Genomic DNA, 17,496 nt, shown 5'->3' with positions numbered 1-17,496 from the left:
TGTTAAATCTATGCCACAAAGGATTAGGGCTGTTCTTTAGGAAAGAGGGGGTCCAACCCGGTACTAGTAAGGTGTACCTAATAAAGTGTCTGGTGAGTGTATATCAGCATATTAATCCCTGCTTTTAGTCAAAATAAAAAAAATATATATATATCTTTTGTATCTACTATAAAATTAGGTACTAGGTACTATAACAGTGTATATATTTGTAGTTTCAAATTGAAACATTTTAATCTAAACACTTTTTAAAAATGACATTTGGTCAGAATGATACACTTTCATTTGTTTTGTTTTTTTTTTGTAAATTTTGTGATTGAAAATTTCACTAAATAGCGAATTTATTTTTATTTTTTTAATTCTAAGTTTAAAACATGTGTATTGTGTTGTCTAAAAATGAATATAAATATGTCTGAAAATGTGGCATTTTTTGTTCCCCATAAGGGCAAATGTATTGACCCAAATGTCTAAAAAAAAAAAAAAAAAAAAACATTTTTTTTTTTCCTTAATTTTTTGATAGTGAGGTGCTGACAGTGTTTTTTATGCACTTTCACAATGGACTCCTAAATAACAATACTTATGTTTTAAATTTGCTAAAAATCATCTTTAGTTTACAGAATAAAACAAAAATTAGATTTTTGCTCAAACATACAACTATCATAAATGTCACTGAAGTGGGCTCTTACGTAACTTTATACATATGAAATGTCTGTTAGCCACTTTTACTCAATGTTGTTGTGTTTCTCTGGTTGTTTTTCTTTTGAAATCAACTTTATTTGTGCTATTGTAAGTTTGGCAGCACAGATCATTCTGCCGTCTGAGTCTGTAAAGATATGTTGTGTGGGTGTGGTTTGTGTGTGAAGTGTTACTGTGTGTGTGTTCAGATGGTAGATATTTTGTGGGTGTGGCTCAAAGTGTGTGTGCGCGAGCAGGTGAATCACTATCTACATTCCCCAGCACTTCCTGTCCCTTTAACAGGTGTCTCTGTGTGTGTGTGTTTTATTGTCATCTTGAGCTCTGTGTTCTTAAAGGGTCTTTGCAATAAGGCCATTCCAACTCTTATACATCTAGGCACTTGTGTTGTGTTTATTTTTATAGAATAATCAGTGGTGGTTTTTTATAACAATGCATTCTTATGTTTACGATATTGTAAAAACAAAAACATTTTCGTGAGTCAGATGTCTTGCAAATCTCAATGTTTTTGTGTCCCCATGCATGTTTCCCCTAAAATTGTTCAACGCAGATCTCCCTCTATCGACTCATCTTTTTGGTGCTGCATTATTTTAACTCGTTAACCCTTTGTGTGCTGGAAGTGCACAGTCAGTGTGGGAGTGAGAATGACGTGCCGGAGTTAACCCTTTCCTGGCTTGAGCATTCGCAGATCAGAACGAGATGACTGGCTGTGGCCGTTAACACTGAAACGGCTCTTCTGCTATGACGAGACACGGTGCTCATGCTGCAGCCATTTACCTTACAGGGACAGAAAAATGCTTTCTCTCATCCTCATTTTCATTCCTCCCTTCCCCCTCTCTGGCTATCGATTGCCTGTTTTGGTGCAGCACGGAGGAGTTGACTCATGCTATTTTTTTACTAAGATAGCGAGAAAACAGGGCTCCGCGCTAGCTGACACACACATCTGCACATCTGAAAATGAGTAACCCTTTTTACTGTACCAAACAGGAAACTAGACTTTCAAAAAATGTACACTGTAATGTGTTTTCCATGCCTAAAGGCCTGTTTAGTATGAAATAAATGGTTTCGTGGGTGTCTTTTAACATGAAAGCTGAGCTAAGCATCGGTAAATATAATCTAAATTGCAAATTTTGTGTATGCATGTTGTTGTTGTTTTTTTGGTCCAGCTAAAGTACGGGAGGCTCCAGAGAGTCGCGTTGAATCGGAGGTCGTCCCAAAGGTTGCCCGAATGACTGTGTCGGGTAAAAAGCAGACAATGGGCTTTGATGTCCGAAGGTAAGTCAATTGAGGTAACATGGAAGTGGTTTAAATCTTGGTACACGTAACCCAAACATCCTAGGTTCAAACCTTATAAGGGGCGCTCAGTGAACTGTGACCTTTCAGCCTTACACAAAGCATTTAACCACAGCTCGCTCTGCAGGGACTGTCCCTTTTAATGAGTGCACTGTAACTCACTGTCCTAATCAGATGCGATAAGTCACGTTATTTGTGATTTGTCATTCCAGCTCAGGCTGAATGCTGGTGACATTTTATAATAGGTGATGTTCTGGAACATCATAACATACACTAACCGGCCACTTTATTAGGTACACCTTACTAGTATCTAGTTGGACCCCCCTTAGCCGTCAGAACTGCCTTAATCCTTCGTGGAATACACGGTACTGTAAATATTCCATAAAGATTTTGGTCTATATTGACATGATAGCATCACGCAGCTGCTGCAGATTTGTCAGCTGCACATCCATGATGCGATTTTCTGTTCCACAACATCCTAAGGGTGCTCTTTTGGATTGAGATCTGGTGACTGGGTAGGGCATTTGAGTACAATGAATACATTGTCATGTTTAAAAAAACATTCTGAGATGATTCACCCTTTGACATGGCGCGTTATCCTGCTGAAAGTAGCCATCAGAAGATGGGTACCTTATAAAGTAGCCAGTGAGTGTATATTTTAGATTTAATTTATATTAGAAATTGGATAAGTTGACAAATAAGTTAATTACATGGTTTCATTGTTTCTTGTAGTACAATTGAGATTAGTTTCATTTGTTAACATGCTTTTTTGAAGTATTTGCAGACCAAAATATTCTGTCTGAACTGTTTAAAGTGACCGTTCACTCAAAAATTGACTCAATTTTTATTTACTCACCTAAACCAGTGTGGTTGTTTTTCTTCGTAAAATGTTGGTGATCAAACAGTTCTTTATATTCATCAGCTTCCATAGTTACCATCAACTACTTGCTTGCCACTCATATATGTACAAAGTGGAGGGTGAGCAAAAGATGATGCTGTTTTCATTTTGGGCGAACTCTTCCTTTAATTTATAGCTCTTTCAGTTACAATCATTAATGGTGCTGAATTCAATCCAGTCCAACTCTTATCTACCTGCATTGCATTCTGGGACAGCAGTAAACCACAGAGATGGCTGGTGCATGTAGATTAATCTCAAACTCGCAAACACAAAGCCACAGCCTATCACTCCCACTCCTCCAGACACAGACCACACCCGATGAACTCAGAAAGAAGGGTGTAGGGGCTTCTGCAGGTGGAGCAGCCACTGTACTTCCATTTAATAGGTTAAACTATCAGAGGACTCACAACAATAAGTTTACACACAATCAAATGAAATTAGAAGGTAAAAGGTGGCATTTTTTGTTTTAAAATAATAATTTTAATGCCCTAAAAATTGTTCGCTGAAAAAAAATCGCTGAAATTGTTCAATCTACAAAATGACTTATATTTGAGGTCAGGAAGATTTTTGTTGTGTAGTTTGGAAGAAGCTTGTACGTATATTGATATGTGATTCATTAATTTGACCAAAAGCTGCAATGAAGATGTTTATATTGTCACACATGGATTATTTATTTATCTATTTATTAATTTATATTTATATTATATGCTTTTGGTTAGCATAAATTACTTCTATAGTTTAATTTTATTTGTGCGTTTAATCTTATCAACCCATTTGAACTGTAGGTTACCTATTTACAACAACATAGATTGGGAAGGTTTAACCCTTTTCCATAACACGGTATGATATATTAAATTAATGATCTATTATAGCCTTCTTGGATTTACTGTGGCATGTTTTTAATTTGCTTTAAGAAAAAGAATAAGGCTGTGTTAGAAATTATAATATGCTTTTGTCCGTTTTTATAGTGCAGAGGAAAATGGCGGAGTGGCTCCTTCGCTTCGCAGAGGGCCGAGTCCAGAGGCCACTGCTGTACCAACCCCAGAAACTCCATCCAAACAGTCGACTGTGACTGAAGATTCTGCTGCTCCGACCCCAACTCGACCATCCGGAAAAAGCAAACAGCAGCTCAACATCCGTGCTGAACTGGAGAAGAGACAAGGAGGAAAACCATTACTCAACCTGGTGGTCATAGGTATGCTATCATATCAGCATTTTTTTTTATTCACTCATTTGGTGTACTCATTTTGCATGTTTGTAATTGCTAAACACATTGACATTTCTAGACACAGTGACACTTCTAGTACCATAAAGCTGTTTGCTTTTACACAGTCTATTGAAAAGTGCTATTTAAATAAAGTTGACCTGACTGGAGTGTTGCAGAGCTTGTGCAAACATTTATATATCTGCAATCAAATGATGTTTCTTTACTGCTTTGTTAGCCTTAAGCTATACTTAAAGGTGCCATATAATGAAAATCTGGATAGGCATAGCTGAATAGAAAGAGTTCAGTACATGGAAATGTCATTCTGTCAACCTCAAACATCATTGTTTTTTCGTTTCATGTACATCTTTGGAAAAAATCCATTGAAAACAGGCTTATCAAAACAAAATACAGCATCATTAAAATGTGCGCCTTAAACTGTGTTTGATTGGCTACTGACAATGTATCTTATGACTCTTATTTTGAAAACGGACCAGTCGTTAAGCCATTTATTAAGACAGTAAAGGAGCCATTCTTGAAAGCAAGCAGACAAGCTTGACCATAGAGCATCGGATCTGTTCACAGCATGTCAGAATGCAAAATGCAGGATATATAGATTTTAAACGTATTCAGTACCACCCCGAAGAGACAAAAGGTCTGTTTAACTATGGCATTTGTCAGATTAACCTGTATGTTGTGAAATTTGCTGCTTATGTTTGTAATGAAGCGACAAACACATGCAAACTGCTAAATGTTAGTGTTGAATGCATGCTTATGCATTGTGTTATGCCACTCAATTCTTACTGTGTGTTTTCTTGAGTGAAAGGACATCAGTACACTTTATTAAACGTCATCTGTTTATGCCAGAGGTGTCCAAACTCGGTCCTGGAAGGCCGATATCCTGCAGATTTTAGCTCCAACTTGCCTCAACACACCTGCAAGGATGTCTCTAGAAAGCCTAGTAAGTGCTTGATTAGCTAGCTCAGGTGTGTCTGATTGGGGTTGGAACTAAACTGCAGGACACCGGCCCTCCAGGGCCGAGTTTGTACATGCCTGGTTTATGGAGTGGTTAATAATAAATCTTATCTGTGTTTTCATATACATTAAGGCTTCAAAATGTAACCAATTACATCTCTGTCAGGCCTTTTAGTCAGATATAATTGTAAGTTATATACATAATTGTAGTTATATATATAATTATATATATATAATTGTAGCCAATATTTCATACACAACTCTATTAGGTTTCTCTAGTGGCAAATATATAGGTTTATTTTAGCTAGAAGGAGTGAGTGACCTATCTACTACTACTATTTAAACTATTTTAAAAGCCATCTACTCAATTAAAATTATGTGATAACAAATCAAGTATTATTATTTTATATGTTATTTTTCAGAGTACATCCCAATGTGTGTTTTTGTGTGTGTGAGCAAGAGACAGAAATAAACGGTGTCGGAACAGAGCTACAGTAATTAATATTAATGATCATTCCAAATATGGTCAAAACTGAGCTTTTCATTCTAGTTGTAATTCCCATAGTTATAAAGGATTATATACAACTGTTTCTAGAGAATTTTGTTAATTTACCCAAGCCACATACCTACTATGTAGCTTTCAGAGAACAGTTAAACATTTTGATTCAATGCACCCTTGAAGTATGTTTGAATGTCACTTCATTGGTTAACAAAACTGTATATACAATGAATGAAAATGTGGGCTTTGTGTGTTTGTAGGACATGTAGATGCTGGCAAGAGCACTCTCATGGGTCATCTGTTATATCTGCTGGGGAACGTTAACAAGAGAACCATGCATAAGTATGAACAGGAGGCCAAAAAAGCTGGCAAAGCCTCATTCGCCTATGCATGGGTACTGGATGAGACAGGAGAGGAAAGGGACAGGTTGGTCGATTACAAACACATTCAGATGCCAATAAATGTGCGTAAAAGCAATCTATAATAGCATGCGTTACTGAACATCATTGGTTATCTTTTACAGAGGAGTGACCATGGATGTGGGCATGACTAAGTTTGAGACTGACTCAAAGGTTGTTACTCTGATGGACGCACCAGGACACAAAGACTTCATCCCGAACATGATCACGGGGGCAGCACAGGTACTTTCACGTAAAGTTTCTCACCTTCAGGTTATCTCAAGTCTTATTTTTTCCTGGTCATTACCATTTAAAATGCATTCTTGGACTAATATTTAGCATAATTGACTTGTGATTGGATTGGCAAAAACGCATCTTATCTCTTGTGTGCTGTTTGGATGTTTTCATCCACTCTGGGGTCATTTTAAGGCTTAGTTTGGCCACAACTTTCTCTGTTTTAGCAAATGGAAAGATTTTTGGTGAAAAATCTAATTTTGACCATAGACTGTAAAAGATATGATGTTGTATCCGTGACGTCACTCATAGGTTTCTGAAAAGAGCAAATGAAGCTATAAGTAGGTGTGGCCAACTGTCAAAAAAGGGCAAAGAGGCGGAGCATCAATGGAGCTCCAGAAGCCTGCTAGCATTTTGCTTAGACAGGTTCTACTTTAGGAGAAACGCTTAATACTTAATTACCTGCGACTCGTTTGTGTTCTGACCACGTGTACTTGGTTGTATACTATATCAATAAAGTGAATTAAACACACTGTTGTAATATATTGAGCCACTAAGCATTGTTTTTATTACGTTTTTCCATAGGAGTATTTTCCCAAATACTTCAAATATAGTCTGTGTTTGTAAATGCAAGGCTATTTATGAAATCCAGGCATAACACTGTACGACAGTGTTTCAGATGACTGTTCTATATCCTACAGCTAATCAATCTGTCAGATTCTGGAGTGCTTTACAGCTCTAAAAAAATTATAAATGATAAATGATCTTAAATAAAACGGATGATATGTATATATAATATTTATAAATGTAAAAGGATATAATTGTTAGTATTTAAGTATATTATAATTTCACTCACCTGGGTAAGGGAGGCCACTTGAATGGTTTGTGGGCACAATTAAGTGCACACAGCATGCCGTATTATCTGATAATTGTTGAAAATAACTCTAAAAGGCAATTGACTGTGTAAAGCCACATAAAACAAAACAAAAAAATATGATATATATGCCAAGTTCAGCGGCTAATCAGTCGGAATCAGCTGAGGTGTTGGATGGCGACCAGCGAGACCTAGCTGTCACTCAAGTGGCCACGCCCTTAATTATGCAGTCTTAATATAACTTATAAAACCAAAACAGATGAGTTCTAAAAAAAAAATCACTTCCCTCACAGTTGTCATGAAGGGTTATATTAGCTATATGCACCAAAACCATCTTTTTTTTACCAGACTGTAAACATGTTTTTATCAGCTGTAAAATTTGCCAATTTAGCATAGCAGTCAGTGAATATCTGGACTTCCTGGAGCCAGTCCCCGAAGGAAAGTCGATGAATTGCAGTTTCAGTTACTTCCAAATTGGCTTTACGAGGGAGATCGTAAGGTTGCTTCTTGATTTTGACTCATTTAAAAAAAAAAATGCTTTGAAAGTTTTAAACTCAACAATCCAGTCTGGGCAATTTTACTCCCTATTTATTATGCTCGTTGCTGTTTTTACCCGATTAATTCCATTTTATTGATATTGCATTATAATGACATTACAACAGTAGAATCTTACCTCTTTCCAACAGGGGAAATACCAACAATCAATGATGCATGATTATTTGGTGCCATGGCTTTGCATTAAAAAAATGTGGCTATAATGGAAGTCAATGGGACAAAAACAGCCTTGAACATAATGAAAGGGTAGTAAATTTGAACTATGCACAAGGGTTAATACCTGGTGTAAACATTGTCATAAGGCCTATAAAAGTGAAATAACTTCTCTCTAACGGTTTCTCTTGCTTATTGTGTGGATCAGACAGACTTTCCAACAAAAAAATGTAGTTTAATAAAATCCTTCACATTTGTCCTTGCACTTCTTGCCATGTTCATGAGAGGGTAGCACTGTCTGATTCATGAATTAATCATTCTGCGTTGAGTCTTTTAATGAAGCTGAGGATCTGAATTAGAAAATGGTCTGAATTAATCATTCACAAATTGGACTGATCCAGTTTTCAATGCTGTTACTATAGTGGTTAACAGCCCACAGTAGGGGAGAATTACCGTCAAGTAATGATGAAAGTTTTTTAACACGAAGTTCTCATATGACTTCGGTAGAATTGTAATACTGCGCACAAGTCTATGAATCACTTGTATGATGCTTTGGTGTGTTTTTGTGAAACATAAAAACATCTTTGGTTTCCATTTGTTGTAATTATATAAAAATCTAGGGTCTTTGATTGGAATTTCTCCATATATATATATTTAAACATATCATACAGGTTTAGAGTGATCGGAAAGCTAACAAATGAAAGTTCTCTTTCAAGTCGTTTCTCATTTACCTATTAGTTTTTTTTAATGTGCATGCAAGTTGACGAGAGGATAGTCGATGACTGAGCATAATTTGTGCGCAGTAAACTCTCAATGAAACTTGTTGTTTGTGGATTTGGGTGCCACCACCACTAGTACTCTGTGTATGAGTATGTATGTTTGGATTTAGCTGATACTTACAAATTCAGTGAATGAAATTAGTCACATTGAGCAGTCCAGATTTACTCACTTCCTCCGTCAGTCTACTGAGAAAGTCTACTTGTCCCCTTTTGGGGGCAAGTAAGTGGGTGTGTGTGTGTATTGCAGGTGGGTGTCTATAGGGTCTAGACAATTACTGTATGATGTCGGAAGTTGGAATTAATATGACGAAACAATACAGAATAAGGAATCAGTTTTGTGATCTCACTGAAAGGAAACATCTCTCTATATATGTATACTTATTATTATTAAAGTGACAATAATTTATCTGAAAATACAAATGCATAATTTATATATATATAATTGGAATTAAATATTTTGATGCATGGATACTGGGCAAATTTACAACGTTCATTATTTCCATGGCATTGCCCCATTGACTTCTATTATAACGACATTACATTATAACAACATTACAATTCCACTCGTTTTAAGGGTACAGCAGTCAAGCTTTTATTTTTTTCCAGAAGTTGCATCTAAAATGGTGTTTGGCTATATTTACAGACCATTTAGTGCAGCTTTAGTTGGGTTACGAACATTGTGAACAATCCAAATGCTTTTTTAGGGGACAACTTAATTGTTTTATGCTTAATCCATTAAAATTTTTAAACTTGTTTACTAAATTCTTGCATGTTGTCCCAACACAAATTGATTGTGTGGAACCCTACATTTTTCTAGTGTTCTTTACATGGAAATGCATCTGTTTACTGTACATACACTCACTGGCTACTTTATTAGGCACACTTGTCCAACTGCTTGTTAACGAAAGTTTCTAATCAGCCAATCACATGACAGCAACTACAATGCATTTAGGCATGTGGACATGGTCAAGACGATGTGCTGCAGTTCAAACTGAGCATCAGAATGGGGAAGAAAGACAATTTAAGTGATTTTGAACATGGCATGGTTGTTGCTGCCAGACAGGCTGATCTGAGTATTTTTGAAACTGCTGATCTACTGAGATTTTCACGCACAACCATCTCTAAGGTTTACAGAGAACGGTCCGAAAAAGAGAAAATATCCAGTGAGCCGCAGTTCTTTGGGCGCAAATGCCGTGTTGATGCCACAGTTCAAAGGAGAATGGTTCAAGCTGACAGAAAGGCAACAGTAACTCAAATAAACACTTGTTAAAACTGAGGAAAGCAGAAGAGCATCTCTGAACACACCACACATTCAACCTTGAGGCAGAGATGGGCTACAGCAGCAGAAGACCACACAGAGTGCCACTCCTGTCAGCTAGGACAGGAAACTGAGGCTACAATTCGCACAGGCTCACCAAAATTGGACAATTAAAGATTGGAGAAAGGTTGCCTGGACGGATGGGTTAAGATTTCTGCTGCAACATTCGAATGGTAGGGTCAGAATTTGGCATCAACAACATGAAAGCATGAATCCATCCTGCTTTGTATCAACAGTTCAGGCTGGTAATGGTGGTGTAATGGTGTGGGGGATATTTTCTTGGCACACTTTGGGCCCGTTAGTAACAATTGAGCATCGTGTCTATGCCACAGCCTACCTGAGTATTGTTGCTGACCATGTCCATCCCTTTATGACCACAGTGTACCCATCTTTTGATGGCTGCTTCCAGCAGGATAATGTGGCATGTCATAAAGCGCAAATCATCATCAGACTGGTTTCTCGAACATGGATGTGCAGCCAACAAATCTGCAGAAACTGCGTGATGCCATCATGTCAATATGGACCAAAATCTCAGAGGAATATTTCCAGTACCTTGTTGAATCAATGTCACGAATGATTAAGGCAGTTCTGAATGCAAAAGGGGGTCCAATACGGTACTAGTAAGGTGTACCTAATAAAGTGACCTCTGTATATAATTAATACAAAGCTTAATTTAAGTTAAAAATATACATTCTGTTTGTTCATACATTATTATTCAAAAGTAAAATGCTTTGTGTTTCTGTCTTTATCAGGCCTCATTAATGGCTGATGCTGGTCGCAGGTTATTTGAGGTCGTGTGTTTCTTTTGCAGGCAGATGTGGCAGTGTTGGTGGTAGATGCCAGCCGTGGGGAGTTTGAGGCCGGGTTTGAGGCAGGAGGGCAGACCCGCGAACACGCTCTGCTGGTTCGATCCCTCGGAGTCACTCAGCTTGCTGTTGCTGTCAACAAGATGGACCAGGTGGGAAAGCCTCATGGCCACAACAGCGTACTGTAACCACACCAGTGTCAATCATGATTTTATTTACGTCTGAGAACTCTGCTTCAATTCCTCTCCCAGCACTTGCTCTCATCACTTTATTTCATGTGTGTTTGCAGGTGAACTGGCAGCAAGAGAGGTTCCAGGAAATCATCTCCAAGCTCGGCCACTTTCTGAAGCAGGCTGGTTTTAAGGTAATGCAGTCTGTGCACAAAGATGACTTTGCATGTTTTTTTTTTTCACAGTATGTTTTGTTCTTTGGGGAATTTTCCCTTTAAGAGCTTAGTGTACATGTAGTCTGTTGTTGTCTGACTGGTGTTGATTCTGGATAGCGTGATGGTTTATCTGATCTTTGACGCATCCAGAAACAGTTCTGGATTCAGTTTTTGCAATTCAAGCCTAAAAAAAAGGTTTTGCATGCTTGAATCTAGCACAATACTGGCTTTATGAGCCGATTTTTGTTCAGGTTTTCTAAATCTTTCTAATGCAATTGCACATTGAAATTGATATTTTTCTCTTTAAATGTGATTATTTTTTAAGCCTCATGTCGTTGGAGCACATTAACATACTTTGCAGTTGTTTTTCCCTCATATTTTGACATTTGTGTCAAATCAACAACTAAAGATATTTAAGAGCTTTTGCCAATACTTTTTCAGCAAGTAATGGTTAAAAATATAAAAATGATTTGTTCATCACACAACACTGACATATGGTTTCAGAAGATTTATTCACATCATTAGACATAAGTTCAAAATCCTATTGTCACATTTCAGTGTCCAAGTACAAAAAAGCTATTTGAATCTTTTGCAAAACATCTTAATTTCTGTTGCTGTACAACTACTCTTAACTATTAAAGGCACCAAAAAGAAGACTCCTACATTGCAATTAAAGCTGAGCTGCGGAAGAGAAACTGACATTTGGCCTCCAATTTTTGACTAGTTTCACCTTTGCTCAACTAGTTTCTAGAATGTCTGGTTTCAGAAATATCATGAGTGCTGTTTCTTGCCCACATAAGGAATTGTTATAACAATTTAAATGTAAATGTAGCTCTACTATGACAACATTGGAAAATCTCGTGCAAATTTGCCTTGTCTAATATTTCAGCTAACACTGTGGCTTTGTTACATTTCATGGCTCTGCATTAAATGTTTTGGCTTGGTTTTTGTCCTTGGTTTTATGATTGGCGTGTTTTTAATGTCACATCTCATGCACCAGCAAGAGGTTTAATCGGATGTATCCAGAATTTCTAATCATTCTTTTATTCATTCGTTTTCTTTTTGGCTTAGTCCCTTTATTAATTAGGGGTCGCCACAGCGGAATGAACCGCCAAACTATCCAGCATACGTTTTGCGCAGCAAACACCCATACACTCTCGCATTCAAACACATACACTATGGCCTATTCAGCCTATTTAATTCACCTACAGCGCATGTCTTTGGTTAGCACCCGTAGCTAACCCACACGGACACGGGGAGAACATGCAAACTCCACTCAGAAATGCCAACTGGGACTTAGACCAGTGACCTTCTTGCTGTGAGGCTATCATGCTACCCACTGCGCCACCATGACGCCTCTATTTCCATTTAGTGACCAGTAAAAACATTGCTTGTAAGTGGTTTGGGAATGGGAAGTAACATTTCACGGCTGTTTGATTTGATTTGATTAGTCAACAATACATGCTGGTAGAAAAATGATCATTGCTGGTCATGTGATACAAATGTGCTTGTCTTTGCAGGATTCTGATGTGTTTTACGTCCCAACTAGCGGCCTATCAGGAGAGAATCTAACCACTAAGAGTAAAGTAGCAGACCTTACAGCCTGGTACACTGGACCATGCCTGGTGGAACAAATAGGTGTGTGTGAACATTTCTGTATTTAATATAATGCTATGTGTGAGCTTTAGAGCAGTGTTTCTCAACCACGTTCCTGGACAACCACCAGCTCTGCACATTTTCCTTGTCTCCTTAATCAAAAACACCTGATTCAGATCATCAGCTCATTAGCAGAAACTAAAAGACCTGTAATAGGTGTAACAGACAATGGAGGCAACAAAAACATGCACTGTTTGTGGTCCTTCAGGAACGTGGTTGAGAAATACTGCTGTAGAGTATATTCAAAAGCATAATGTAGTAAGGAACAACTAAGCTATTTGAATTATTCAAAAATAATGTGAAATGCACACCTGAAATGGTGATGCCTCGGATGTGCATTTATTTTTTTAAATAAACAAATGGCTGTAGTCAGTTATTCTGCTTATCCTAGAGTTACCTCACCTAAAGACGTTGTTTAAATTTTGTATATTCAGACATTCGTTATTTTAGTCTCTCAAACATCTCCTGTGTGTAATACTAGACTTGTGTAACCCCTGTCATTTCTACATTACCCAACCCGCTCCGAGATGGGATCGAATCGTTGGCTCTTTTGTATGGGAGTCGGATGCTCTAACAAGGAAGCTGAAGACCATGACCGCTAGCGTTTATCTGCACAGCACTTCATTAGCTGGCCTCCGTTACACTTAACCCCCCCATTTTTGTTTCATTTTTATTTTTTTGACTGTTGTAGACTGTAAAGTAACTGAAAATGTTCATTATATTGATATGAAACTGTGAGCCAAGATATGCCTGGAACTACCTCAGCTGTGCATTTATCTGAAAGTAATTGCACATCTTAGAAATTTCTCATCAGCGAATTAGAATCAAGCATTCAACAGCTCCATTATGTAAAATGTTAAAACAACTATATGTTTACGTACTGAGGAATGTTACTAAACTACAATTGAAGAGTTCAGATGCAAAAACCTCTAAGTGCCGTCTGAAATTTCCATCGACTATGAACGTTTTTCTCAGCCTCCTTTGTTTATGTTGAGATATTTTACTTTAAAGACCAGGAAAAGGAATTATTCTTTGCTGTAAAAATTATATTACTGAACATACACACAGGAGACTGATAAAAATACTCATTTTAGAGGAAATTTCAGACGGCATTTAGAGGTTTTTGCATCTAAACTCTTCAATTACTCACTATATGGTGTTTATTTCCTGCCGTATTTCTCATGTACATATTTTGTACTTATGACAGTGATTACGAAGATGAGGTTATAGCAAGGTACTGTCCCTAAACCTAAGCTTAACCGATGTCATCACTTTTTAAAGCTTAGCAAGTAAACGTTTAGTACATGTACTGTAAGGTGCAGCCAGTACATGGAGCAGGTGTATTAAGGACACTGTGAAAACTGAATTAAAATAAAACTATTTAAAAACAATATAAAAAATTAAATATTGTGAATTTTTTGTTTTAAAATTTATTGGAAATAAAATATATAATAAAGTCTGAAATAAACCGTATTAATTAATTAAACTGATAGATAAAAATTCATTTGTTGTAGCGAGGAAAACAGAGTGTGACAGAGTTGATAATGATCATATGGTCTGCAGAAGGTGCGGTTCTTTCGATTTTGAACAGATATAGATGTGAATGAGTTATTTCTGCCCTAGTGTGTTTCTCCATCACCAGGCTTGCAAATAAATGATCTTTATTTAAGACGCTTTTTTTTGGACGTTGCATTAAAAATTTGATGTGGTGCATTGATAAGCTTGAATGCGTCTGTAATGATGTTAAGTAAGTTTGCAAGAGTGTAGCGGTTATGATTTTCACAGAAGCTCTTGTGTCATGATGCTATGATCTATATGTAAATGGTGACTGAGCTGTGAGAATCGTAAGCAGTTTTACTCTGACTCATCAAGAACTCGTTGAGGAAACAGAGAACCTGTGTCTTTCCTTATCTGTTCTCTCTTTCTGCTTTTAGATGCTTTTAAACCTCCCCAGCGGTCAGTGGAGAAGCCCTTCAGGCTCTGTGTGTCAGACGTCTTTAAAGGTCAGCATGGAAACTAACAAAAACACCCACAAGTGAAGTTGTGCTTTATCCATATATTGCTTTTTTTAATGTAAGCCAAAAATTAAACAAAACTCTGCCTTTATTCATTCATTGTAGTCAGTTTTTTTGATGGCGATGAGCTGAAGAATCTCACTGTTTTCAGATCAGGGCTCTGGGTTCTGTGTGACTGGAAAGATTGAGGCTGGCTACATTCAGACTGGAGATAAAGTGCTTGTCATGCCGCCTAATGAGACCTGCACTGTTAAAGGTAAACACAGAAGCTTCCACTTTCTAGAAACATGCATTGCTTTAGGGTGTTAGGCAGCAGCGCCCTCCTCTGGTGCTTTCGTGAAAGACCAGTCGTGTGAAAGAAGAAATGGATGTTAATCATAGAGCATGCAAAATATACACTCACCGGCCACTTTATTAGGTGCACCTTACTGGAACTGGGTTGGATTCCTTTTTACCCTCAGAACTGCCTTTATCCTTTGTGGCATAGATTCAACAAGGTTTCTGAAATTATTCCGTAGAGATTTTGGTCCATATTGGCATGATAGCATCACACAGTTCGTGCAGATTTGTCGGCTGCACATTCATGCGGTGAATTTCCCATTCCACCATGTCCCTAAGGTGCTCTATTGGATTACTATCTGGTGATTGAGGAGGCCATTTGAGTACAGTAAACTCCTTGTCATGTTCAAGAAACCAGTCTGAGATGATGGTAAGATGGGTACATACTGTGGTCATAAAGGGATGGACATGGTCAGCAACAATATTCACTGGCTATGGCGTTGACTCAAAGTGGTTATTTGAGTTACTGTTGGCTGTCTATCAGCTGGAACCAGTCTGGCCATTCTTCTCTGACCTCTGGCATCAACAAGGCATTTGCTCCCACAGAACTGCAGCTTATTGAATATTTTCTCTTTTTTAGATGATTTTCTGTAAACCCTAGAGATGGTTGTGCTTGAAAATCCCAGTAGATCAGCAGTTTCTGAAAAACTCAGACCAGCCCGTCTGGCAACAACAATCATGCTACATTCAAAATCATTTGCTGCCATGTGATTGACTGATTAAAAATTTGCATTAACGAGCAGTTGGAAGTGGCCGGTGAGTGTATATGGCCAGTGTACATGTTTATCTGTTTAATGCACTGAATAACTTAATAAAAATAATTTTTTTTTAATTTAGCACACTGATTTTTGCTAATTGAAAACAGATACATATTATTAAACATCTCTGTGGAACAATATAGTAACACATGGCACATGGGTAACTGATTGTAATAATTAATATATATGTTAATTAATATATGTTAGTAAAATATGTGCTATAAAATAAATATTCAAAAATAAGATTTGTATTAAAATATTTATATATATTTTACAATTTTATTTTTATAATTTAACGTGAATTAAATGAATGCTTTTTATATTAATATTTGTAATGGTGTAATAGTTAAACTCACACACATTATACAGTTGAAGTCAGAATTATTAGCCCCTCTTTAAATTTTTTTTTCTTTTTTAAATATTTCCCAAATGATGCTTAAAGCACGGAAATTTTTACAGTATGTCTGATAATATTTTTTCTTCTGGAGAAAGTCTTATTAGTTTTGTTTTTGCTAGAATAAAAGCTGTTTTTTATTTTTTTAAAACATTTTTGGAACAAAATTATTAGCCCCTTTAGGCTATATTTTTTTTCTCAATAGTCTACAGAACAAACCACCATTATTCAATAACTTGCCTAATTACCCTAACCTGCCTAGTTAACCTGATTAACTTTGTTAAGCCTTTAAATGTCACTTTAAGCTGTATAGAAGTTTCTTGAAAAATATCTAGTAAAATATTATTTACTGTCATCATGGCAAAGATAAAATTAATCAGTTATTAGAAATGATTTATTAAAACTATTATGTTTAGAAATGTGTTGAAAAAAATCTCTCCATTAAACAGAAATTGGGGGAAAAAATATCAATCAAATATCATCATAAAAAAATTATTGTAAAAAAGAGTTATTAGTTACTGAAATCTAGTTGAGACAGATTCGCAATAATGACTGAATCTTTTAACAAATTTTGTTACTCGCTTTTTTCTTTTTATTTCTCTCCTACTAAGATTGCAAAACTAACGTTATGACACAGTCTTTATAAACTTTAGGACTAAATAAAAAGTCATCGCAGTAGTTTTTATATTGCTTAGTTTTGTTGTTCTGGAAATTGAGGAAATATACTGTGTAGTTAATCATGAATAATCAATACTTTAAAAAAAATACTTAAACCGATACGTATTAAATTTCAGAATTTAACATATTAATTTCAACTAGATTCTCTTGTAATCCTAAAACCAGAATAACAAACTGGTAACACTTTATAATAAGCTTATTAAGGTGTTTTTGTTTGTGCAATTAAACAAACAATATGCAATACATTACAATTCTTACATTCATCTTTGTTGATGTTAGTTAATGAAAATAAAGCTGTTTTTGTTAAGCTGTTTGTTAGAACTCATGTTAAGAAGTGTGCATTTGGAATTAATAATGCATTGTTGATTAATAAATGCTCTGTGTTGTTCAGTGTTAGTTCATGTTAGTAAATACTTCACATTAGTTAATGAAACCTTAATGCAAAATTTAAATAAGTGTTTATTGAGCACCAGATAAAAAAAATATAAATATGATTTATGATGGATTTTGTAACGCTAAAGGCTAGAGTGGTGCTACACTCATTTTTGGTTATTTTTTTATTAATGCAATCTTAATGGATTGTAATTCTATCTAG

The 17,496-nt window shown here is 36.4% G+C and overlaps 1 protein-coding gene across 1 annotated transcript in view; it reads left to right on the top strand.

The window, feature by feature from the left end:
• hbs1l (HBS1-like translational GTPase) overlaps positions 1-17,496 on the top strand; it is a 43,018-nt gene that overhangs the window by 21,194 nt on the left and 4,328 nt on the right. Inside the window, 9 exon segments of the mRNA NM_001308548.1 lie at positions 1,857-1,965; positions 3,850-4,076; positions 5,820-5,985; positions 6,083-6,200; positions 10,682-10,828; positions 10,966-11,040; positions 12,582-12,699; positions 14,652-14,720; positions 14,884-14,988. Coding sequence (NP_001295477.1) covers positions 1,857-1,965; positions 3,850-4,076; positions 5,820-5,985; positions 6,083-6,200; positions 10,682-10,828; positions 10,966-11,040; positions 12,582-12,699; positions 14,652-14,720; positions 14,884-14,988 — 1,134 coding nt within the window.

This window comes from Danio rerio, chromosome 23 (assembly GCF_052040795.2).
Source record: "Danio rerio strain M-AB ecotype USA chromosome 23, GRCz13ab, whole genome shotgun sequence".
NCBI lineage: Eukaryota > Metazoa > Chordata > Actinopteri > Cypriniformes > Danionidae > Danio > Danio rerio.
Note: the sequence above shows the minus strand (reverse complement) of the source record. Positions and strands in the feature narration are given on the sequence as shown.